This window comes from Diadema antillarum, unplaced genomic scaffold (genome assembly GCF_040938485.1).
Source record: "Diadema antillarum isolate AM-2024a unplaced genomic scaffold, OU_Dant_1.0 scf00000226, whole genome shotgun sequence".
Classification (NCBI taxonomy): domain Eukaryota; kingdom Metazoa; phylum Echinodermata; class Echinoidea; order Diadematoida; family Diadematidae; genus Diadema; species Diadema antillarum.
Genome location: NW_027271115.1, coordinates 1,555,259 through 1,579,560, shown reverse-complemented (window position 1 = coordinate 1,579,560; position 24,302 = coordinate 1,555,259). Strand labels below are relative to the sequence as shown.

Genomic DNA, 24,302 nt, shown 5'->3' with positions numbered 1-24,302 from the left:
GCACGTTTTTCAGCTGCCTTGACCACGCATTGACTTTGAAAGCGCATATCGCGTGACCGAATACTGGTTGCGGTGACCGTATTCTGGGGAATTTTCAAGGTGATATATTTTGGGATTTTTTAGAAATTCTGTGTGATATTCAACAAAATAAAAATCAAGATTAAAGAAATTTTATATATTTCACATACATTGATGTAGATATGATGTATGTATATATGTATGTATTATTTTAGTTTGAAAAATATTGCAAAAAAGCTTAAGTGACCAAATACTGGGGGTGTTACCCTACAGTAGATGTACTATGTACTGGTATCACGTCACTTACCCCGGCCCAGGACGCTCCTTCACACACAGTTATCACTTTAGCTTCAGTGATCATGTCATTCATGCCGTGCCTTGGTACGTGGTACTTGGTTGGGATCCTCCTGAATACTCTCACTGAAGTTTTAACTGGAGGTGCCGGAGGGTGGATGTTTAAACAATTATTCCATTAAGTAACATCTCTTTAAATTGAACTGAATCAGTTTGTGTGATTACAGAAGTTCATTCCATACTTTAATTGTGCGGGGAAAGAATGAGTTCCTGTAGACCTCCAGTCTGGAGGATGGTACATGTACTTCGAACAGGTGAAAATGTCTGCATCTGCTTCTAATGAGCTTAATAAGTAATGTATAAATTTTGTGAAGTTTTGTAGTTGTGTTTGGTTCCCGATGTGATGGCGATCAGCCCTGGAGCAGCCTTGAAATACGAGGTGAAACAAATTGCATTTCCTTTGAAAACATCAAGAACATTTTGAAATGCACAAACCAGAAAATTGGTATTCAGTGACTGCATCAGTTTTGGATCACTTGTGACACATGGGTCATCCCACACAAATTTTCAAATAAATCGGTCCAAACTTCCCATGCAGAATTTTGATCCAAGTGGTGTATACTATACAAATCCTTAAATGCTTGATTGGTTGTGTTGCAGGTACGGGTATGTGCAAATGCCAGCTACGTGAGATTCTGTGAAGACCACACATGTCGGGCTTTGGACGCGGTGGTAGAGGAGCTGCCCTCCTCAAGCTCCTAGAGGACCCTCCAAGAAGACCGGGAGAACAGAATGGAAAGCAGGTGAGCCATCTCTTTTATGAGTCCTGCTGTCAGAGTACCAACTTGCTGTTTTACTGAACTGAATAATAAGACTGTAAAGCTGTTCTGAAGTTTTGGACTTCTTGTTTGCAGTTGATATCAGTCGATGTAGAACATTTTTAAAAATTATTCATTTTCTTCCTTCTTCTTTTTTTTTTTTGGAGGGGGGGGGGAGTTGTGGGACATAGTGGGTTTACAATGTACATGCCTTGTCTCTTGTTCACCGTTTCACTTACAATGTAGCTTGTGCTCATGTTTGGAAGCCACAGATTATGGAAGGATGAACATTGTAGACTGATAATCCTGGCTGTACTGGCATTGTATTGGCAAGAAAGATAATGTATACATTAACAAAGTCTTTAGATGATTTACAAAAGGTGATATGTTATCATTACCATGGTAAATGTGTCTGTTCTCAAGACAATGTGGTGGCACAATTATTGTATCTTTATGCTATTAACTTGTACATGTACAAATGTATTTCAAAAGTGATTGAAACCACGATCAAGAATTACAGTGACTGAAAGAGAAATAAGCACTATCCTGTTTGAAAGGAAAATTTTTAGTGATTTCATGCCTTTCCATCACAGGAGGCTATATATACTGTATTTTGTATATGCTGAATATTTCGTGAGGTTTTTATTTTCGCGAATTTCACGAGTCACGTGTGAAATTAAAGACACAAAAATATTGACTCTGATCCCGATGTGAATGTGACGTACGCGTGTACACTTCTCCGTTCAGTACAGGACTCCACGATCGTGAATTTAACCACTCGCAAAATCGTCGGGAATTCCTGATTAATTTGCCAATGTGCATGACACTCACTTACATGTACTTTTCACACAAAGTGGAAATTAACTGCAGCTAACAGTTTGGGCCCCAGACATAAAGGCAATATAAATGGACCTAATGACCCATTTTCAAAATGGCTCTTGAAACAATAAGACAGTTCAAAATTTTAGGCTGCACTACCAAGGAGATATATTTAGTAAAGATTTTTGAAATCATTAGAGATTTTATGATTGAAATATTGTATCTGGTAATTCCAATTAGCAGCACTTTTCAACCGCAGTAGGACTGTCATTTTTAATAGTGACAGAATGATCTTTTTTTGTGGCAGTGAGATGTACCGTATTGTGAAAAGTTTTTGTTTGCTTATTTTCTTTCTTTTATTTTTCTCAGAAAACATGAATGCAAATAAAACAATGAAATGACATTTTCATACAGTCATCTTTGCAGTGTCTCTTTTGCTCACTCCTTGCATTCGTTTTTTATCCAATTTGTGGCAGAATGATGGCAAAACGGCGCAGCGGCCCACAGCTTCAGGTTCAGAGCCAGCTGCCATGCCCAAGCCAGCCTTTGGCAGGGGTCTCCAGTTCACCCCCCAACAGGAGAAAATGAAGCAAGAAGGGGCACAGCCAGTGCCAGGTAGGGGCAAGAAAGCTTGACGTTCGTTTAGATCTTATCCAAAATTATATCGCAAACTATTGTATACAGTGTATATACACTCAGACCTCTTGTACAAGTAATTTCCCTTACATCTTCTCTTCTGGTTTTTGTGTAGAGGAAAAGCAATGTAGAATGCAACCAGTGCAGTAGATTAAAGGCTACTCAGCTGCATGTCTTTTGCATAAAGTGTGTTATTCATTTATTGGTGATGAAAATTGTTGTAGATTCATGTAATATGGTAGGTTTAGAATCAAAACTGTCTATGTCCCTTTGGTATTGGCAATAGATTGAATTGTGTTCTGAGTCTTTGGCTGTAAGGCAAAAATCCAGGCAACTACATTTGTTTCCTTTCCACGCCTACCTTGTGTAAGCCTAGTGGGAATGCAAGTTTGATAGTATACTTGTACATTAATGTTCACATCAAGCCCAACGAGCGTTGGTGTACCTTCCTGCACCCATCTTTGCTCATTTCCAGCCAGAATGTCAAGAGTCAATTTGATATTGCGCAACGCCATGTGCCTGTGTGTGTGGCATTGCAAAATTTCCTTTTCCTGCAGGGGATTCATAGCTGTGTGCATGTGAATAGTTTTTAACCTACTGAAAAAGGACTGGATGTACAAATATTCCTTCTGTCTGTATGCCTCAACTACACTGGCTTGGCAGAGGCTTGTTTAAAGCATTTTTGGTGTCTATGTTCATGTCTGTCCATGCTTGTTTTGTTTTGTTTTGTTTTGTTTTTGTCTTCAATCAGGCATTATTATTTACTTTCCTTCTTTTTTTTCTTATTTTTTTCTACTACCAGTTACAATCATTACTGAGAGGAGCTTTTGTTATTGCAATTGATTACACTGTATGATTATGCAAAAAAGAACTGAATGCAAAGTTAGATGAACTTGAGTGATACAATGTGCATATTACCAATGATAGAATCTGAATTGTAAATTGCCCAAATTTGAGATGTTTGATACGATGTTATCATTTTTGGCTAAATCATTATGTGAACAATATACAAACATATTTCCAGGGTGATGGGGGGGGGGGGGGAATAAAAAAAGGTGAAATCACAAGGTTACACTGTAATGACACTGCATGTTTAAGTATGTGATGAAAGAGTGCAATCAAGCAAATAGAAATACCAGGTAGGAGGTCCTTTGGGTTCAAAAGTAAGATGAGACCGTGGAATATTTAAGTTTTACATGTTTCACAAAATAGGGATATTAGTCATGTATGCAGGTATGTTGAAGCGATTGTGTCGTTGTCTCAAGGCCATTGATATTCACTTAAAAGTAATTCCTTTATTCAGGATTCATGTGAAGTGAGTGTTAGCTACTGATGAGTGTATTCCATGTTAAAATGTAGTCCCACCTGCATCTTTTCCCAAGGTGCCAAACCGCTGGCCCAGCCCCAGCCAATGTCCGCTGCTATGCCATTCGGTCGGGGCATGGCAATGGGAAGGGGTTTTGCTGCCCCACAGCCGGCGAAGGACAGCAGGCAGCCGTCACCCCCTCAGAAGTCCCCCTCCCCTCCCCACCGGGCATCTCCCTCTCCCACTGAGCCGTCGTCGATGGCCTCGTCAGCACGCCAGTCGCCCATGCCCCAGATGGGACCGGGCGGTGATCAGAGGCGTTCGCCGCCGGTGGAGGAGCAGATGGGCCAGCTCTCTCTTGAGAAGAAGCAGATACATGGCAGTGCTGGGCAGGAGTAAGTGTTTTATCAAATGAGTTGATGCTGGATTGGGTAATGAACGAATTGTACATGTATTTACAAGCGGTTTCAACAGAATGCCAGTAGACAACACTGCACACTTGCACGGGTCCGATGATCCATACCAGTAAAAATCACTGTCAGACCAGTAACTTTTCAGGATGAAAAAATTGTATTTACAAGCGGCTTCCCACAGAGGAAGCACAGCCCTAGGTAAGGATATCATTCGTATCTCATGTTTTGTCTCATGTTTTGCCCATCAGTGCTAGCCCAGTTTTCTATAGATAGTCTATCCACAGCAACAGAATGCCAGTAGACAACACTGCACACTTGCACTGGTCCGATGATCCATACCAGTAAAAATCACTTTCGGACCAGTAACTTTTCATGATGAAAGAATTGTATTTACAAGCGGCTTCCCATAGGTGAAGCACAGTCCTAGGTTAGGATAACATTTGTTGCAAGTTTTGTCTGCCGGTGCTAGCCCAGTCTCCTGTAGATAACCTACTCACAGCAACAGAATGCCAGTAGGCAACGCTGCACACTGGCACTGGTCCGACGGCCCATACCAGTAAAAATCATTGTCGGACCAGTAACTTTTCAGGAATGAAAAATTGGATACCTGTTGGTCCGACAGGGACAGGTCGGACCAGTGGAAAAAAATAATGGGTTTGTGTGCAGCCCTGCATTAGGTATCTGTGTAAGAAACCTCTTGTGGATATTTATTTTACTCTGTGAACCCTATCTGTATCAACTGTTCAGCTCTGGTGTTCCTGTTGTATGCTCGAGCAACATCGGATGCCCAGGTGGAATACTAAAGATATGTATATGTTGACATAGAAGTAGCAGAAGAGAGAGAGTGGGAAACAAGGAAGACAGACAATCTGTCAGACAGACAAATAGAGAAGACAGACAAAATGAAAAAGTTCAAGCCCGCATGAAATATTTCATCAACATGCATGCAAAGTGGCTTTGTCATTGAGGAATGTGAATGCATTGTGTAACTGGGTTACAATACATTTCCAACCCAACTGACAACAGTATCACCACATTGCAGTTTTCAAATCCTGTCTTGATAACTTCCTACCTTCCGATTAACATGAGAAAAAAAAAAATGAGTGAATTCAGTTGAGGATACTGCCAATAGGTAAAGCACCATGGAAGAACCCTATCACAGATGCACTGTGGGATAGCTCGGGAGCATTTTTGCCTCCAGTTGTCTAACTCACCTCTCGTCCACATATGATGCAATGCAATTAATATGTGCATTTCGTTCATTTCTACTCTTTTCCTTGCTGTAAGTTCGGCATAAAATAAATTTAATAAGTTTTTTATTTGACTAATTTGAAGGCCATTAAAGTCATGGGCCGTCACCGCAATGCTACAATGAGCTGGTCTCACAATGACAAGCAAAGCAATCTTCTAAAATAACCCCTGGATGAAAAATGTGAATTGGGCTGGTTGGCAAGCTACTTCTGTGCACAGTGCCTTTCTCTGACCCATTCTGATCACATATACCAATACTGCTTGGACTGGTCTTATGAGCGAAATGCAGCCCAGACCGAATCTATCTTGCTGCAGAACAATCCCACAATGCATCTGAAACTGGGCTGGCCAGGAGGCCTTTGCGTATGAGCGGTATCATGATTCATCTTAACTTATCAAATTCAATTAAGAACACAATTATGTCCCATCACCTTCCTCTGTGAATTGTCCCCAAAAAGCAACCATTTCCCCCTCCCCGCCTCGCACAAAAATCAAAGGAGTTTTTGTCTGTTCGACTCTACAGGGTCCCAGCAGCGAGCAACTACATCCGCATCAAGTGCAAAAACCAGGCGGTCTGGCAGTATTCCGTGTCCTACGACCCAGATATGGAGAGTAAAAAAATGCGGTTACGAATGCTGTACGAGCACTCTGATGTGATCGGGAGAGTGCGAGCTTTTGATGGTGCTGTCTTGTTCTTGCCAAAGAAATTACCCCAGAAAGTAAGTGTTTGGATACCATTTCTATTTTCCATGCTAACTGGCTACAAATACAAGTGTATCTGTGCTGTACCAATACATGTCTTGACTTTTGTCTCTTCATTTCTTTGCTTCTTTTCTTCTTTCCTTCATTTTTATCCTTCTATCTAGTCAATAATAATACTGAGCAGGTGTTGGTATTAAAGGAGACCTCCACTTCATTTTCAGGTTTTTTTCTTCAGTCAAATGAATGAGGTCAAATTTCAATTGAAATTGCACAGAAGTAAAATTGCACGTGTTTGTGTTGAGCAGTGATATAACTCACAATATCATATGTAAATTAGATGGATGCTGATGTCATTGCACTCCTTTAAAATGCATAAGACTATAATATCTTACTTGTCAATGACTTACTAAATTTCTGAACTCTTTTATAAGGCAATGTCATCACCGCTGAATCATATCAATTGCTGATGCACAGGATGCAATTTCTTTTTCTTGAAATTCACCTTGAGAAAAGAAATCTTTGGAGATTTGGATATGGGGTAATCAGAGAGCAATCATATTACAATATCAAATTTGCACATTTGATTATGACCAATGTCACTTTTGCAAAGCATGAGAGACTCTAAAATTTCATGACGTTCTCTTACATGTATGATATTAAATTAAGTTTGTGTCCGTCTATTGCTGTGATCTCTTTGCCGACTCTCCCGCTGCAGGTAACTCTTTTTCAGACGGTCCGTCAGACAGACAATACTCCAGTCACCGTCAAAGTGGACCTGGTCAAAGAAGTCAACCCTGAGGATTGCCACCAGCTGTACAACATTGTATTCAGAAAGTGAGTCATTCTTTTGCGCAGGTTCTGCAAGATGGAATGGGGTAGGGTAGGGGGATGGAGGAATAGTCAGGTGTGTTAAAGAAGAAGCAGCATAGTTTGTAGACCGTTTGTTTCGTCCTTCAAGCCAAACGTAGCAGTGATGTAGGCCACTCCTGATGAAATGAGTCCATTTGCTAAAAAAGTCACGCATGCTTTATGTTTACACCCGTACAAAATATTATTCATGATTATTTGATGTTCTGTATTCCTGTACATTCTGTCGTGCTGTTCAGTGGCAGGAAGGCATGAAGCTACAAACCAGACTAAACAGATCTATGTGCATTATATCATCAATGACAGCACAAGGTTAATGAGCGGCACAGCAGCTCAGTAGTTTCATCTCTTGTGACAGCCAGTAGTGAGCTAAGTCTAAGCAAGCTTATATTGCTCTAAGAGTTGATCTTGTAAAACAAATTCGTCCATATCTGAAAGCCTTGATTCGCACTCTGTATTACAAAATGTGCATGGATTTTTTCAGAGTGATGAAGATACTGGAGATGAAGCAAGTGGGAAGGCACTACTACGATCCCACCAACCCGTCCGTTGTGCCCCAACACAAGTGAGTCATCAAGAAATTGATCCATACACTAAGGAATGATTGATATGAACAGTCACAGGGATGAATTTGTATTCATCTTAATCTTTATTGTTTCCTTTAATTACAGCGTAAAATCTTTACTTCATGGCATTTGTGCAACTCAGGATGAAAAAGGACAAAGAAATTAAAAGAAAAGTATATAAAACAAGCAAACTCATGTTTTCTTTTTTGATCTTCTGTCATGAAGCTAAATGGTAATATTAGCTAGAAGAAAAAATACAAAAGCAAAAACAAAACAAAACAAAACAACAACAATTACAGTGTGTAACCTGTGCTTCACATAGATTATACCAGTTATTTGCTGGCAACCTAGCATTGATTTCTATCCTTGTTGATGCATGTATTTCGTATTTTCTTAATGTGTGCAGCTATTGCTATGGTTGCATTGACTTCATGTTTGTGCAAACCCATGGTTTTAACACACCGAACTCCAAAAATGATCACTAATATCATGTAAGTTTAAAGTCTTCAGTAATATTCCAGTATCAGGAATTTTAGAGTGTAATGCATGAAACAACACCAACAACAAACAACAACAAAATTGTGGTAGGGATGGTACCAATCTAACATAGGTAACAAAAAGTTCTGTTTAATACTTGGACTACTTTAAATGTGGAAACTTGGGCAATAATAATTCAATTCTTCATGCTTGCTCAATTTCAGTGAATGTGCAGTTTTGCAGGCCATTGATCATCTCATCTTTGTATGGTACATGTGTAAATGTCTCCAGAATTTATGTTGTTCATGTTGCTATTTCCCTGCTAGTTCAGTAGTATGCAAATTTGCAAATCTTTCCACACAGTAGAAATTTTCTATGTTTGCAGTGTTTTAATGTAGCTGATATGCACTCTATCTGCCTTCCCATTCTCCCCTTAGGCTTGAAATCTGGCCGGGTTACATCACAGCCATCAGCCGGTACGAAGGAGGCCTGATGCTGCACACAGACGTGTCACACAAGGTGCTATGCAACGAGTCTGTGCTGGACAGCATGTGAGTGTGTGTAGAGGGCCATTACCCTTTTCCACTCCAGTCCCCTTACTCTGTGAGGCAACTTGCCTTTCATCCTCTTTCTTCTCACGCGATTCGTCTCGATCATTCCCGGTATGTTCTGTTTTGTTCCCCAATCTCTTGACCTGTCCTTTTAAAAGCAAACGATCATTTGACCACCTGGTGAAAAGGGGAAAAAAATGGCTACATTACATCTGGCATTGAGGCATTTTTGGTGGTGTGTGGTATTACAGACTGTGCACAGCGCAAACAAGGAGACCCAGGGTTCAAGCCCCAGCTACAGCATGTGTGTCATTAGGCAAGACACGTAATGCTTGACGTTTCCGCAGGAGCACATATGGGTCGGTGGGGGGGGGGGGGGGGGGGGGGGAGCTGAGCTTTTGTGAAGGTGAATTCAGCAAGTGTGTGTGTGCCTTGAAGTGGAAGCGGGCTACCCACGGAGTGCAGTTGTCATTGTCAGTGTAGATGTGATGCAGATGATTTATGATACTCTCATGATAGTTATGTTTAGAGCGCCGTATTGTGGAAGGATGCCATACAAATCATTCTTACCATTCTGTATTCACATTTCGTCAAGTTTATCAAGTTTCTCCATGATTTGGCATTAAGCAAGAAAGCATTCGTGTAATTTTTCGCCAAGGAAGGAGAGTGTTGGTGTGATTGAAAACAAGCAGGCACATTGGGGATTGTCATCCGATAACCCTCTCTCTTCTCTCTGCCAGGCAAGCCATATACCAGCGCTTTCCAAACGACGCCAAGTTCCGCGAGGAGTGCGTGCGCCAGATCGTCGGCATGGTGGTGCTCACCCGCTACAACAACAAGACGTACCGCATCGACGACATCGACTGGCGTTCCAACCCGAAGTGCACATTCCAGTCCCGTGGCGAGGACATCTCTTTCATTGATTACTACAAGTGAGTGTGGCCCCCCTTCCTTCCTGGGAATAAGCTGATGCAGCATTTGCACAAATGTACATTTATTGGTTTCAATACCAATGCCCTTACGTGTTGGTATGCATGTTTATTGTGCATAATGTCTGCACTGCCTTTACTTGTTGGTGTGCATGTTTATTGTGCATAATGTCTGCACATGACTAAAAGAGTTTTTGTCGGTAAATTTTCAGGGGGATTAAAAAATGAGCTAGCATCTCTCAGAATTTTTTTTTTCTAAAAGATTGACAAAATTATGGAAAGGACTTTTGAGATATTCTGTGATGTACTTTACCACAAGAGCAATATCTGGTGACAGTTTATGCAATATTACAGATCTTGGCATGGGGACAGGTCCAAAAGCCCCTTCTTCATCATCAATGGTTCACAATTTGTTGTGATCATGCATTGTCCACTTCGCACTTTGATAACCACTGCCATCTTTTATTGTTGTTTTTGTAACTTGTCCCATATGAAGAAGGGTTAGGTAAGATTAAACTGTGTATTGATGTCTATGTTGGGCAGGGCAAATTGGTGAGCTCTAAACAGATCCTTTTGGTATGGATGTTGTGTTCCCTACTCTGAAGAAAACACCCAACTAAAAGAGGCTCAAATTCCACAATTGTGTGGAGGCTATCAATAATGTATAATGATACTATATATGGCAAATAATCCACACCATGATGTTGTTTTATTTTGACTTGTTGCCAGTATTACATTTGTAACCATCATCACTGGTATCGACTAAAACACTGTAGTTTATCTCTCTTTGTGCATTTTGTGTGTGCATTTGTGGCTGTTGTTGATGTGTGTATGTTTTTTATGTTTCATCCAACTCCAGGAAGAGCTACAACCTTGAGATCACTGACCCAGGTCAACCCCTTCTCATCAGCAGGATCAAGAGAAGACAGCAAAACAGGCCAGGGGTGGGTATCTACTGTACAGAGAAAGTGCAAAAATTATTTCAATCAACAGTGCAGAGGACAGATATTTGTCCTGTTTGTTATTGTGCATGTACATAGAGTTCTGATACACTTCAAGTGTTCATATCATTATTTAGCCTTGCTTGTGATTCTGTGGCATCATTTTGATAAGGCATGGGCTTCTTCTTCACTGCACATCAATGGACTTCTGTGAGGTGTTGCATGTATGAATTCATTAATATTTTATAGTAAATGAGAGAACATATAAAGTTTCATGTTCACTCACTGGGGAGATGTGTTACACTCTCCTTCCCTATTGAGATTGAAGTCACCAGCAGAATGGACAGATGAATAATTTCTTCTGTAGTGACGTGATGTTGAACTTGTTATGAGTAAGTTGATACAATGTCATGCCATATCAACCCTGAACAGAAGCTTCTCATACAGTGTGTATCATGCAATTCTTGTCTTCCTGTTCATTTGTCAAATGTTCTGTACTATCGCAGACTCCCCAAGAGGAAGAGATCAGACTCATTCCAGAGCTGTCCAGTCGAACCGGTCTGACGGACGACATGCGAGCGGATTTCAGAGTCATGAAGGTATGGAATGGTCGCCAGTATGACATCGGTACATCCTTCTTTGCACTCCCTATGTTCGCAGAGTTCTGTCGAGTGTTCCCTGTGTTTCATCCTCTGAATTGTGGTAGCCCACCTACACCATCCTTTCAACTTGACAACAAGCTTTCACTGCAACTGATTGACAAATTGCCCTACATCAACATGAACCTTTCACTGGAAGAGGATATTTGATGACATAGTAAACAAATGGTCAATGCTAATGAAGATGATGGCACAAGTGATCACTCTTTTGACAATATGGATGTAGCTAGGCAAGGCTATGCTCTAGTCCTGCCGAAGATTGTTGTTTGTGTGTATGTGTGGGTTTTTTTTTTCCTCATACAAAGGTACTTTATTCACTGACATATCATTTGACAATAACCTATTCAATGCAGACATTTTCGTCTTTTACACAGTAGTATTAGAGCATAGGCTACAATGAATGTGATACATTTTGCTTATAGGATGTATCTGCTTGTTAAATCTTATAAATGTGTCTATTGCTTGTAATGATAACTTGTGCAATGGCAAATGTATTTTTGGAGTGGTTCGTTCCATAAAGGTATTTTGTTAAATGGCCTTGCTTTCATCTTAGATGAAAGAGAGCTTCTATGCATTACTTATAGCACGGCAGAAGATGAAGTATACAACTGGTTTATATGAAGATTGGTAGTTTGTTTATTTTGTGTTGTCATCGAAAAATTAGAAGTTGATTATTTGTGTCATATTCAACAGCCAATACTAAACATTTTGTTTTTACATGGTGTAGCTTTGATTTAGATTCTTACATTTGGTGTGGGCTAGAAGTGCCCTCAATGCTACGTACTACTGCTATTGTGAATGCATATTTGTGTTTGTCGTTCCCTCATGATTTGTCATTTTAAGCTAGTATTGATCAGTACCTGTGTTTAGGCACCGTATCATGACACTTTGCAAGAGTGAGCTTTTGCCTGCAGTGAGAAAGACAGGGCAGTCATTTTTGTCTCTTTTTCTGTCTTGTTTACTTGAAGCTATACCTCCATATTCAGAACTTCCATTGATGTAACTATAAGATATGCACATGGTCCAGCTCAGGAAAGGCAGATTGCAAGCTTAAAATCTTTTTGCAGTTTTTCGGTTTATGTGATGCATTCTAGTAGCAAGTGACCTTACTGCGAGTATTATTGCTTTTTCATTGTGACACTGAAGGACCTGGCGATGCACACGAGGGTGACGCCGGAGCAGCGCCGCCACTCAGTGGCAAAGTTCATCAAGAACGTGTACGCCAACGAGGACGCCCACAGGGAACTGAGTGGGTGGGGCTTGGAGCTCGACAATGATCTGATACGGGTGAGATTAACTTCTGCATACATAGCATCCGCTCATGGGAAGTGTAAAAGGTGGCCTTTGGAAACAGATGGCCACCATTGACCAGTTGATGAACAATATGTTTGATCTAGAAATATTTGTAATACATATGTCACATGCATATCTCTCGCACACACATGTATGCATTTCACAAGGCATAAGTTCACAATTGGACACCTTGCATTGCCAGATGACAATACAATTGCCTGTGGCAACAGACACTGGTGATGCTGAAGAGGTTAAAATGGGACCATATTACTCATGAGTGTTCACTCCACATTGGAGACCTGGATATGATTCATGATTTCATTTTTGTTATCCATTTGTCTAAAATCTCTTCAATGCACCAGCTCCCAGGAAGGCAGCTCCCACCAGAGAAGATCAGACTGGGGAATACGTCTTTCACAGCCTCACGGGAGGCCGACTGGGGTCGCGAGGCCACACGCTCAGCGGTCATCTCAGGGGTAGGTGTGAAATTTTGTGAGTGGGTGGCAAAGAGGTGGATGGGGGAGTAATTTTTTCCCTGATTTTGGGTTGGAACATCATTGTCAAAGTCGATGCGGATCAGAGCATGCCTGTATTGCTCATCATTTGAAAATTTCAATTTCCTATTGAAGTTTCCAAAGACCAACACCATTCATTATGCAGACCTCCAAATCGTTCTGAATTTGGAGGAAAGAATGTGAATTTTAACCATTCTCAGCTTTTGTTTCAGTTGGAGTTTCTTATTTCTCTTGATAATTTTACTACACACTCCTCAGGAAACTGCTCTTTCTTTCCTATTTTTGAGCCAAATCATCCATGTTTTTCAGTTAGAAAGGTTGGGAGGTCTCTGTTATGTTAAACTCTGTTAAACTCATTTATACCATGATATATATTGCCTTGTCAGGTATGAGTTGGTGGCAAGTAATAAATGAGCCAGCCTTTTCTGCCCAAATCTTTATGAGAATAAGGGAAAGGACTGAGAAAATAAAGAAAAAGAAATCTGGATGAATATCATGTGAAACTTCAGGACTTGTGACATACGACTGTAAGTGTAATATAGATTGAAGGAGACCCATGTCACAGAGCATTCAGAATTAAGTTCTGGTGTCCACCGTTGGGGAAAGATAGGACATGAAGATTTAGTACGGTGTAAGTTTTAGCCGGCCTTTGATTGCCTAAATGGGTATGGGGGAGAGGAACATATGCAGTGCATTGCTCTTTAGAATGGGCCCTGAGATAGAACGTAAAATAGAGACATCACTCTCCTTTTTGTAAGAGAGGTATGGATGATGAATGATCTCACCTCACTTGTTACAAGAAGCAGGATGCAAGCCTGGCAGAGTTGTGTGTCCCACACTTAAGCTGTGTTTACACCAAATCCGTCACGGGTCACGGAACAGGGTTTTTGCTATGGTGCGCCAAAAGGAATCATGTCTGGTTCTGTTACAATATCACTTCCCCACTAATAATTTTGTTGCAAAATTTATCTTCTACTGTTGATTTTGTTGCTCTTGATTTTGACATAAGAATAGTATTTAGGGTGATTTTGTACCGAATTACTGATTCTTTTTTAACAGAACCAGACATGGATCCTTTGGTGTACCATAGCAAAAGCCCGGCCCATTGCTCGTGCCGTGCTTAGTGTAAACGGGCCATTATTTTCGAAAATATGGAAGAATGGTAAACAACCCCTTGAGGTTTGCCCCAGATCTCACAAACAGTGATCAGCAAGCTGGTCATCAGCCCAGGAGATCATGTCACATGAAAGAGGTACCGTAAAGTGATTGACCACTGCTCTGCTCTGCTCTGTTCAGGTGCCGCTGCACAACTGGCTCATCGTCTTCACGCGGCGAGACGCGTCCAAGGTGGCCGACTTTGTCAAGACCTTCCTTCAGGTTGGGCCCCAGATGGGCATTGAGGTCCAAAATCCGGCCCGTATTGAGCTGCAAGATGACCGCACACAGAGCTACACCACTGTGGTGAAGAAGAACATCAATGCCCAGGTATGCCAGGACAATTTCAGTTTAGCCAGATGACGGGAACAGAGCTGAAAGTGAAAAGTGAATTAAAGCTTGTCTCTGACCAGACATTATTTCTGAGCGCAAATTTTGGTGTATTTCGTCATTCCCTGCATATTTTTTTCTTTTTGCTTGTTTGTTTTTTAGTCACGTTGTCATTTTCAATGACAAGTTGGCTTTTTGTTTGTTTGTTTGTTTTTTCTGTACTATCATCCCATAGGTTTTTATACTTTATGTACTTTATTGCTGACTGCATTTGCATATCAATCTTCTTATCCATTATGAGTCTATTCATTTGACATTTTGGGGAGATAATTGCATAGTGGATGGCTGTGAATATTGCATGTAAAGAGTTTGATGGTAGGAATTAAAAAAAAAAAAAATCACTGTTTGTTCTCTTCCAGTTGCAAATGGTGGTTGCCGTGTTTCCCACCTCAAGAGACGACCGCTACAGTGCCTTCAAGAAGCTGTGCTGTGTGGATTCCCCCGTTCCCAGCCAGGTGAGTAGAATCATGAGCCCTGTCAACATTTGTAGACCCTGATACTTCAAAACCAGATTTTAGTGTTTGGGGATTTGCATGGAAATAACATGGTAAATCAAGAGGCCAAAAAACACTGTTCTGTCATCATGTCATAAAAGCAAACATTGCATGAAATGAGTACAAGTGAAGCTAAGATGAACTCCTTTCTTTCAAGACCATATTTTGAACAGCCGAATCTCAGAAGTAATAATTTTAACATACAAAACAGTATTACACCATTCCCACATCCCAGTATTTCGTGGCAGGTCTCTATGGAGTTTACAAGATTATTTCTCATTCAGCATTTCCAAGTGATAAAGAATATTTGAGAATTGGCAGAACCAAACATCCAGAGCAACGAGGCTGTATCAAAATAGAATTATTACCAGGAATTTAATATGTCACTAAACATGGAAATGCACCATGGCTTTAATGATGCCTACCCGTTGGGTTGGTATCAGCATAAGAATTGATATTGTCTACTCGCGTGATGCTGACTCTTCCACGAACTTCATTAAAATATTTATGTAGTCTGTCCTTTGTACAGTAGAATCCTCAATTTGTTCTAGGACTGTCATACATTGCAGCCCAGAATTCTATGCCATGGTTTGTCATTTGCTCTATGGAGATTGCATAATTATCAGAATTCAAACCTGATTTCTGAGAGGCTGAAGTGCTATCCTGTAAGGAACCTCGTCAAAAGCTACTCTCATTCAACTAGTGATGCCATTACACTCCAACTGATGCTGTATCAGCATGCATGGAATTGTTGATATAGAGAGCTTGCGCATAAATGTCGTGTCGTGGTACACAACAAGAGGGAAAGCGCAATGAATATTCATTATGCACTGATAATGTGACCCATCTGCGAATACTTTGCTATGATGTTTTCCCATGTGTAGGTGATCAACGCACGTACCATCTCGCAGATGCAGAAGCTGAGGAGTGTGACACAGAAGATTGCCCTGCAGATCAACTGTAAGCTGGGCGGCGAGCTCTGGGCCCTGGAGATCCCCCTAGTAAGTGTAGCGGCGCCTGGGGGCCTGATCCACCTTCTAGCAGACTTTTTATGAATTACCATGTTGGTATGCCTTGAAGTGTTGTAGTTCCATGACTGCAGCTTGTCCCATTCAGTTCTCATTCAGCATTGTCTTCTTCCATTTGTATCGCGCATGGTATCACTTCCAGGTAGGAGATTAATACTGATTTTATTTGTGCTCGAGCATTTATAGCATCAGTAGTTTGCTGTAGACATTCATCAAGAATGTCCTAATGTTCACGGATATTTTGAGATTAGCTACTGGCACTTGCATGTCTGTTAACGCCTAAAAAAGGTGATGGGATTTTGTTATCATGTTGTCTTGTGTTTATTTGTGTCGACAGAGTAAGCTGATGGTGATTGGCATTGACGTCTATCACGACCCAGCCAGGGGCAAGAAGTCCATAGGGGCATTTGTTGCCAGCATGAACCGGTAAGAAGCCCTTCACACACAATGCTATACCATAGCCAGTCTTTTTCTTGGTGACATGGGTCATTATGTGAACACTGAATTATATTGTTTGTGGAACCTGGACCAAGGAAGGGAAAAGTATGAGATTATTTGCCGTGTGACCTCAATTATCCAATTTGCATTTTCATGGGTAAGATGATGATATTGATGGCAAGAATTGATAACAATTTATCATTTTGAGACATACATTTCTCATAATGTCATTCTCTTCTCACTGCCAGAGGACTTAGATTTAAGAATAACAACAACAGAGCAAAATCAAATCTCTTGGAAGAAAAATGTGCTGTTGTTTCTGCAAGATCTTTTTGAAGACATGTTGCTACAAAATCATTTCAATGCAAACCAGGGAAAGAAGCTGTTAGAATTTTCACATAGCTTTTGAAGTAGCTCTTATGCGACATTTGAGCCTAGAAACTGGTTAGTTAATCAGAAATTGCTTCTACAAAGACAAACAAGCGAACAAACAAACGGAAGTGTTGCAAGTACACTACTGCTGTAAAAGTGGAAATTTTCGTGAGGTGGATATCTTTGTGCATTTCGCACAACATGAAGCTAGTGCAAGAATAAACATGCAAATTTTATGCTTGTTGAATGTATGTCATTTTATATCTTTGATTTCAAGATATGTATATTGTAGGGGTATAACTCCTGTGTTATTCTTAGTTGTCATCATGTACATGTATGTAATCCTGTAGCTTGAGTAGATATGCTGTCATAACGCTGACCAATTACCTTTTACCGCAGTATCTGCTGTCAAAACCCTTTTCTGCTGTGGCAACGGTGAGCTGTTTGCTTCTTCAATATATATGACCGTCTGTGAAAATCATCTTACCCGGCCGAATTGTGTCTAGGGAAAATTCCCACTCTTAACAGCAACCTTGAATCACCTCTGCTTAAATGCTAAAAGTTGTTTATTTCCTGTGAACACCCCTCACCCCAAACAGTGACCTGACCCGCTGGTACTCCAGGGTCTGTCTTCAGACGGCATCACAGGAGCTCATTGATGGTCTCAAGCTGTGCTTTGCCGCCGCCATCAAGAAGTACCATGATGTGAGTTTTGCAAGACATATTTGAAGGGGAATTTTCTGATCATTGAAAAAGCTAGTCTGGAAAGAAAGAATCAAATTTTACAAGCAAAACATTGGAGAAAAAAAATTGGTCAAAATTGGATAAAAAAAGCATGAAATTTGTGAAATTTTGCATATTTTGCATATTTTTGAAGAACGGTTCTCTAACAGTCAACATTCAATATGCAATTAGTGAGTCAATTATGTCATCCCCTCATTATTTTCCATTGACAAAAATGCAACTTTTCTGCTATAAAAGTGTAAAACACAATCTTGCTCCTGGCTCAGTAACCTTAAATCATGATCAGTCAGATGTATTAAGATTTGAGACTTTGGAATCTTGACTGTTCAACAAGTGTTTTTTGAAATGGAGCAAAACTTCAGATTTTCATTTCTTTCTTGATATGTGTCTAATTTGATGAAATTTTCACTCATGTGTTTACAGTAAACTCTATACTCTATACTCTTTTGTACTCCTGGCTGGAGTGAGCTTTATCAATAGCTCAGGATCCTTAGGTTTTAACTTTCCACATGTTTATCTTCTTGGAAATTGGTGGCTGAATTTTATTTGGCAGATATCATCCAATGGGGGAATGGGATCGTATTTTGTACAGATGGTAGTGGTGCCTCATGGAATGTTGGACTTTTAGTACAGATGACTCCTGTTAGAATGATGTCCTCTGGACTCGCAGTTTGTTTGTTTGTTTGTTTGTTTGTTTTTATGCCTCCGCCACGAAGTGGTGCCGGAGGCATTATGTTTTCGGGTTGTCCGTCCGTCCGTCCTTCCGTCCGTCCGTAATGAATTTTGTAGACAGGGTAACTATCAAAACCTTTAGAGGTATCCTAATGAAACTTGGCATGTATGTGTATTAGGGGGTAAAGTTGTGCCTATCAACTTTTGGGTGCACATGCTCAAGGTCAAAGGTCAAAAGGTCAAGGTCAAATACATAAGATTTCACTTTATCCACCAAGTCTATGCAATGCCTGAAGATATTTTCTTGAAACTTAGTGTATACATGTATTACCCAATTAGGATTCTCTGGTGAAAGTTTGGGTCATGAGGTCAAAAGGTCAAAGGTCAAAAGGTCAAGTAAAATGTTGAAATTTCACTTTTTTCTCTGTAGATCTTGGAAATTGTTCAAGGTATCTTCATGGAACATAGTATATAAGCATGTACTGACCGGCGGTGGTTATCTAGGGAATTGGGGTTCGTGGGGTCAAAGGTCAGGGGTCAAAGGTCAAGGGCAATACTTCAAAATTTTACTATTTTCCTGATATTTATGCAATGCCAGCAGGATTATTTTTTTTTAACTTGATGTATGCATGTATAACCCAATAGAGATTCTCTGGGATTTTTTTTTAGGCCAAGAAGGTCAAAGGTCAAAAGGTCAAAGATCAAGTGAACGTGCTGAACTTACTTCTTTCTCCATATCTCAGAAGTGGCTCAAGTTATCTTGAAACTTAGTACATATTTATGTATGTTCTGCCTGACAGTGATTCTCTTATAAATCAAAGGCCAGATGGAAATGATAATTTACTGTTCAATACATAAACTGCACTTTTCTCCATACCTTGAAAATTACTCAGTGCATAAACTTATGAAAGGGTCAAAGTAAAGTTAAAGTTCTTAAGTCCCCAAATACATACTCTCCTATTCATCCAATTAAACATACATGTAGGTCAAGGAAGGTGAACATTCAATACATTTGTGACAAACATGTCATTTTAATATTTTGAAAATTTGGTGAAAATGTAATCACACATTGTCCACATGTACTATAGACCTATTAGAAGAATCATGAATTATGGCGGAGGCATACCAGTCGCCATAGCGACATTTCTAGTTTCATTTATATTCAAATTTTGTTATAGCTCAACAATTAAGTATCAAAGATATACAGGCATGATTTTGGCACCTTAATTCTTATTGCATTGTAACAAGATTTTTGTTGCATCAAGAGTTTCATTGTAACCATGTTTCTTATAATAGGAGTGCACTGTATTAAGCCCTGCTTGTGCTTAAATTAAATGTTTGTTCCAAGTTGTCGTAGCCTGTTATTCTTCTCCGTATTCATGATTATAAGTACACATATTTTGCATCTGGGCGTTCTTCCCTTCACCCTTCCTCCACCCCAGATTAACCACTGCCTGCCAGAGAAGATCGTCATCTTCCGCGATGGCGTCGGCGACGGCCAGCTGAACGTGGTGGGGACGTACGAGCAGGAGCAGCTCTCCCAGTGCTTCGCCATGTTTGGCGAGACCTACCAGCCCCAGCTAGCCATCGTAGTCGTCCAGAAGCGGATCAACACTCGCATCTTTGCCATAGATGTGAGTGCTCACACCCTCCAGTCCACCCCTGCCATTGAAGCCTTTCTCCTCATACCCCTTCCCTCCTCCCTTCTCTTCCCCTCTCCTTCTCCCCTCTCCCCCTCCCCTCCCGTCCCCCTCCCGTCCCCCTCCTCTCCCCACCCTCATCCATATTTTTCTCTTTTCATTTTTTTTTAGCACATTAGCACCGACAGGTGGATAGATCTGTGCATTATACAAATGGCCACTATTATTATTATGATTGTGATTACAATTATTATTGTTGCTGCTGCTGTTGTTGTTGTTGTTATTATTATTATTATTACTATTATTATTATCATCATCATTATTGTTATTATTATTATTATCATTATTGTCCCCGCCGAACGAGTTCGAGCAGGGGACTATGAAACGGGCTCCGTACGTGTGTGTGTCCGTCTGTCCGTCTGTCCGTCTGTCTGTCCGTCTGTCTGTGCGTCCGTGTGTGATCAAAATGTTCAAAATGCTACTCCTTCGCCATTTCTAACCCAATTTTGATTCTGTTTGCTTTATATGATAGCACTACATGGGAGCTTTGAAACTTCTATACAGAATTTCAGTTGTGTCCTTTGACCTTGACCTTTGACCTATATTGTACATTTTGCTTCAAAATGCTACTCCTTCGCCATTTCTAACCCGATTTTGATTCCATTTGCTTTATATGATGGCACTAGGTGAGGGCTTCAAAACTTCTACACAGAATTTTGACCTTTGACTTCTTTGACCTTTGACCTTGATTTTTGACCTATATTGTACATTGCCTACAAAATGCTACTCCTTCGCCATTTCTAACCCGATTTTGATTCCGTTTGCTTTATGTGATGGCACTAGGTGAGGGCTTCAAAACTTCTACACAGAATTTTGACCTTTGACTTCTTTGACCTTTGACCTTGATTTTTGACCTATATTGTACATTTTGCTACAAAATGCTACTCCTTCGCCATTTGTAACCAGATTTCAATTCCGTTTGCTTTAAGTGATGGCACTAGGTGAGGGCTTCAAAACTTCTACACAGAATTTTGACCTTGGACTTCTTTCACCTCTGACCTTGATTTTTGACCTGTATTGTATATTTTGCTACCAAATGCTACTCCTTCGCCATTTCTAACCTGATTTCGATTCCGTTTGCTTTATGTGATGGCACTAGGTGAGGGCTTCAAAACTTCTACACAAAATTTTGACCTTTGACTTCTTTGACCTTTGACCTTGATTTTTTACCTATATTGTACATTGGCTACAAAATGCTACTCCTTCGCCATTTCTAACCCGATTTTGATTCCGTTTGCTTTAAGTGATGGCACTAGGTGAGGGCTTCAAAACTTCTACATAGAATTTTGACCTTTGACTTCTTTGACCTTTGACCTTGATCTTTTTACCAATATTGTACATTTTGCTACTAAATGCTACTTCGGCGGGGACATATATTACGCACCGCGTAATTTCTACTTTTCCTTGTTATTATTATTATTATTATCATCATTATTGTTATTATTATTATTGTTATTATTATCATTATTATTATTATTTTCCATCTACTACAGTGCAATTGCGTGTTTACAGTACAAAAGAGGATAGTTAAATTTAGCTTGTCCTTCCTCGACATGGGATATCTGGTTTATTTTGGTTTTTTTAACATTTCTTTTGACATGTGTTCAGGGGACTGCTTTGTTTATAGATATTTAATGGTCCTAGAAATGAATTGAGCATAGATGTAAGCGATGCTGTCTGTACAGTCCAAGTATGAATGTGTGTTTCTGTGGAAGAGTGACATGCAAAAGAATAATCTTTGGTGTAGTTTGTCAGACACAGGGGGAATATAGTCACTTCTCACAGCTTTAAGTAGTTTGAAGTCATATTTGTCTGTGCCACTATTGAAATGCAGAAGGACTTGCAAAATTAAATCACTCTTACATTACACTAAGCTTACCAGTTTTTAACTAACAGTTGCAAACTGTGATTCATCATGTGGTACTAACACTTTAAAATGCATACTGACGCTGGTATCCCCTTACTTTCACAACTTACGACCACCATACACACATATACAGCGTAACAGGAGGTATGAGAACCCCATGCCAGGCATGGTCATTGACCACACCATCACGCGGCGGAACTACTACGACTTCTTCCTGGTCTCGCAACACGTGCGCCAGGGCACGGTCACGCCGACCCACTACGTCGTCGTGCACGACAGCACCAAGCTCCGGCCCGACCATGTACAAAGGTTTGCAAAACTTTGAACCTTTTATGTCACTCACTCAGACCCTCTCCTATCACACAGTGCTCTTTCAAGATTTTGAATGACGGGTTGTCTTGTGACGAAATTCTAAATGGGAAAAGGATCATACTTGCCAACAATGGAGGGGGAGGGGACACGTCAAACTGAATTATCATTCAGTACACTATTCAAAGGAATAAGTTTCTGATGACAAATTTTCTGCTGCAGTTGTTTCTTCGCTTTGAGATGCATTCCTTCATATTTTTTCTTTCCAAGTCACAGAGATATGAGTAAGTTAGTGTTGGAGCTCTCCTGTCTAGTTTCAAAGCAGCAGTCATAGATATTAAGGTCAGGATCCATCAATGAGATCACAAAATTTGCAGTTGTCATTGTTTGTTTGTTTGTTTTTTGTAGATTAAGAATTTTTACACACAACTATAATCTGATGAAAAGAAGTGGATAAAATTGGATAATGAAGCAGATGGTGAAACAACATTTGCTTGTGGGACAGTTGCTCTGATCTTATTTCCTCCAAGGACTTAGGGTTAGGGTTTTAGGTCTAGTGTGATGTGAGAATAAGGATTAGGGCTAGGGTTGTGTTTGTGGGTAGAATTCATATTTGGCTTAGCTGGCAGATATTTCATGGAAGCAATAGTCGCAGGAGCAAATGTCATGGAGCCGAAGCTGTCGCCTATTCATTTGTATACTAACATATATGCCTATTGTCCGTCATAATGGTTACTTCAATCGCAATTTTCTTACAGCCAAAATAAAGGCATGATAACTAGTCTCTCTGTGTATATATATATATATATCTGTCTCCTTTATCGCCAGGTTGGCGTACAAGCTCACCCACCTCTACTACAACTGGCCGGGGACGGTGCGAGTGCCAGCCCCCTGCCAGTACGCCCACAAGCTGGCCTACCTCGTCGGGCAGAACCTCCACCTGGCCCCGTCACTGGAGCTCTCCGACAGACTCTTCTTCCTGTAGGGAGAGGAAGAACGAGAGGACATACAGCGGAGGAGGAGGAGGAGGAGGAGGAGGAGCCATGAGGAAGCCGGCATGGCTAGTAGTGACTCTAATCCCCCGTCTCTCGCTCTCTCATTCGCTGGAGAGACATTTACCATTCCAGGACTAACCATTTGTATTCCCTTAACGGAGCTGATTCAGCCTGTTGCACAACTCTTGCTGTTTGTTGATTTCTAATTTTGTTGTTGGTTGTTTTTTTTTCCTTTTTTAACTATTTTTCTTGAAATGTGAGGACATTACTTGTTTTAGTTTTGTTTTTGTTTTTGTTTTTGTTTTTTGTCTCAAATACACAAGCACAATGTGAAAGATGGCACAGGCCTTTTAAACGCTGTTCCAAGAAGATGTCTGCAAATGAAAGCAAGGTTTTAATGAAAACAAAGGGCTGCTTCGTGATGTTTTGTCCTTTTTTCTTCTTCTTTTTTTCGGTGTGATTTTTTTTTTTTTTCATATTCAGGCACTGTTTTGTTTTTAGGGACTAGGCTGCTATTGCAGATGAATGGTAAAGGAAGTCTTTTATACAGTGAGACTCTTAGTCATGGGTTAGTTTGCTGTGCCAAAGCCCTAGCCCAAGCAAATGGTTATTTTGGACATTTCGTGTGCCTTTTCTTTCATTTTTCTGAGGGAGTTAGAGCCGTAGATTAACTGTGAGAGCATGTTTGTGTTTGTGATCATATACCTTTGCACTCCACTCGCAAGACTTAGCTTCGCACTTTTTAGGTATCAGTGTTGTATAACCTGTATATAATGTACATAACGGTCACTCGTGTTTGGACCTCTTATTTAATTAAGAACTGTTCTGTGCTATAAGAGTACTGGCTTTGTATTCCTTATCCTTATTTGTTTTTCTTGAAAAGCTGTTCTCGGCTCATGTGTATCTCCTTGGCTGAACAGTAAACCTACTCTTAAATGTATTGGAGCAGTATGGTTGATGGAGCAAAAATTGGACATTTCTCTTGTTGTACAATGTCACATTACTCTTGGTAACATTTCCCTGTGCCCAAAAGGGAACCTCGTCTTCCATTGTTACAGAGTTGTAGATATGCATGAAGTTGAA

At 40.4% G+C, this 24,302-nt stretch overlaps 1 protein-coding gene across 1 annotated transcript; it reads left to right on the top strand.

Moving 5' to 3' along the window:
• The first annotated feature begins 1,022 nt into the window (after window positions 1-1,022).
• On the top strand, window positions 1,023-24,302 carry LOC139724701 (piwi-like protein 1). The gene is made up of 20 exons (XM_071635822.1): window positions 1,023-1,115; window positions 2,426-2,564; window positions 3,968-4,286; window positions 6,079-6,274; window positions 6,973-7,091; window positions 7,609-7,689; window positions 8,605-8,718; window positions 9,459-9,650; window positions 10,507-10,591; window positions 11,095-11,187; window positions 12,394-12,534; window positions 12,903-13,016; window positions 14,352-14,540; window positions 14,960-15,055; window positions 15,979-16,095; window positions 16,460-16,548; window positions 17,532-17,637; window positions 19,791-19,982; window positions 22,049-22,224; window positions 23,053-24,302. Exons 1-20 carry the CDS (start codon window positions 1,023-1,025, stop codon window positions 23,207-23,209), a joined length of 2,808 nt encoding a protein of 935 aa, XP_071491923.1. The 3' UTR covers window positions 23,210-24,302.

Bases quoted from the DNA above. Each gene is read 5' to 3' on its own strand.
- LOC139724701 (XM_071635822.1), top strand. From the start codon at position 1,023: ATGTCGGGCTTTGGACGCGGTGGTAGAGGAGCTGCCCTCCTCAAGCTC. The intron at 2,565-3,967 runs GTAGGGGCAAGA...TCTTTTCCCAAG, and splicing joins AGGGGCACAGCCAGTGCCAG to GTGCCAAACCGCTGGCCCAG. The intron at 9,651-10,506 runs GTGAGTGTGGCC...ATCCAACTCCAG, and splicing joins TCTTTCATTGATTACTACAA to GAAGAGCTACAACCTTGAGA.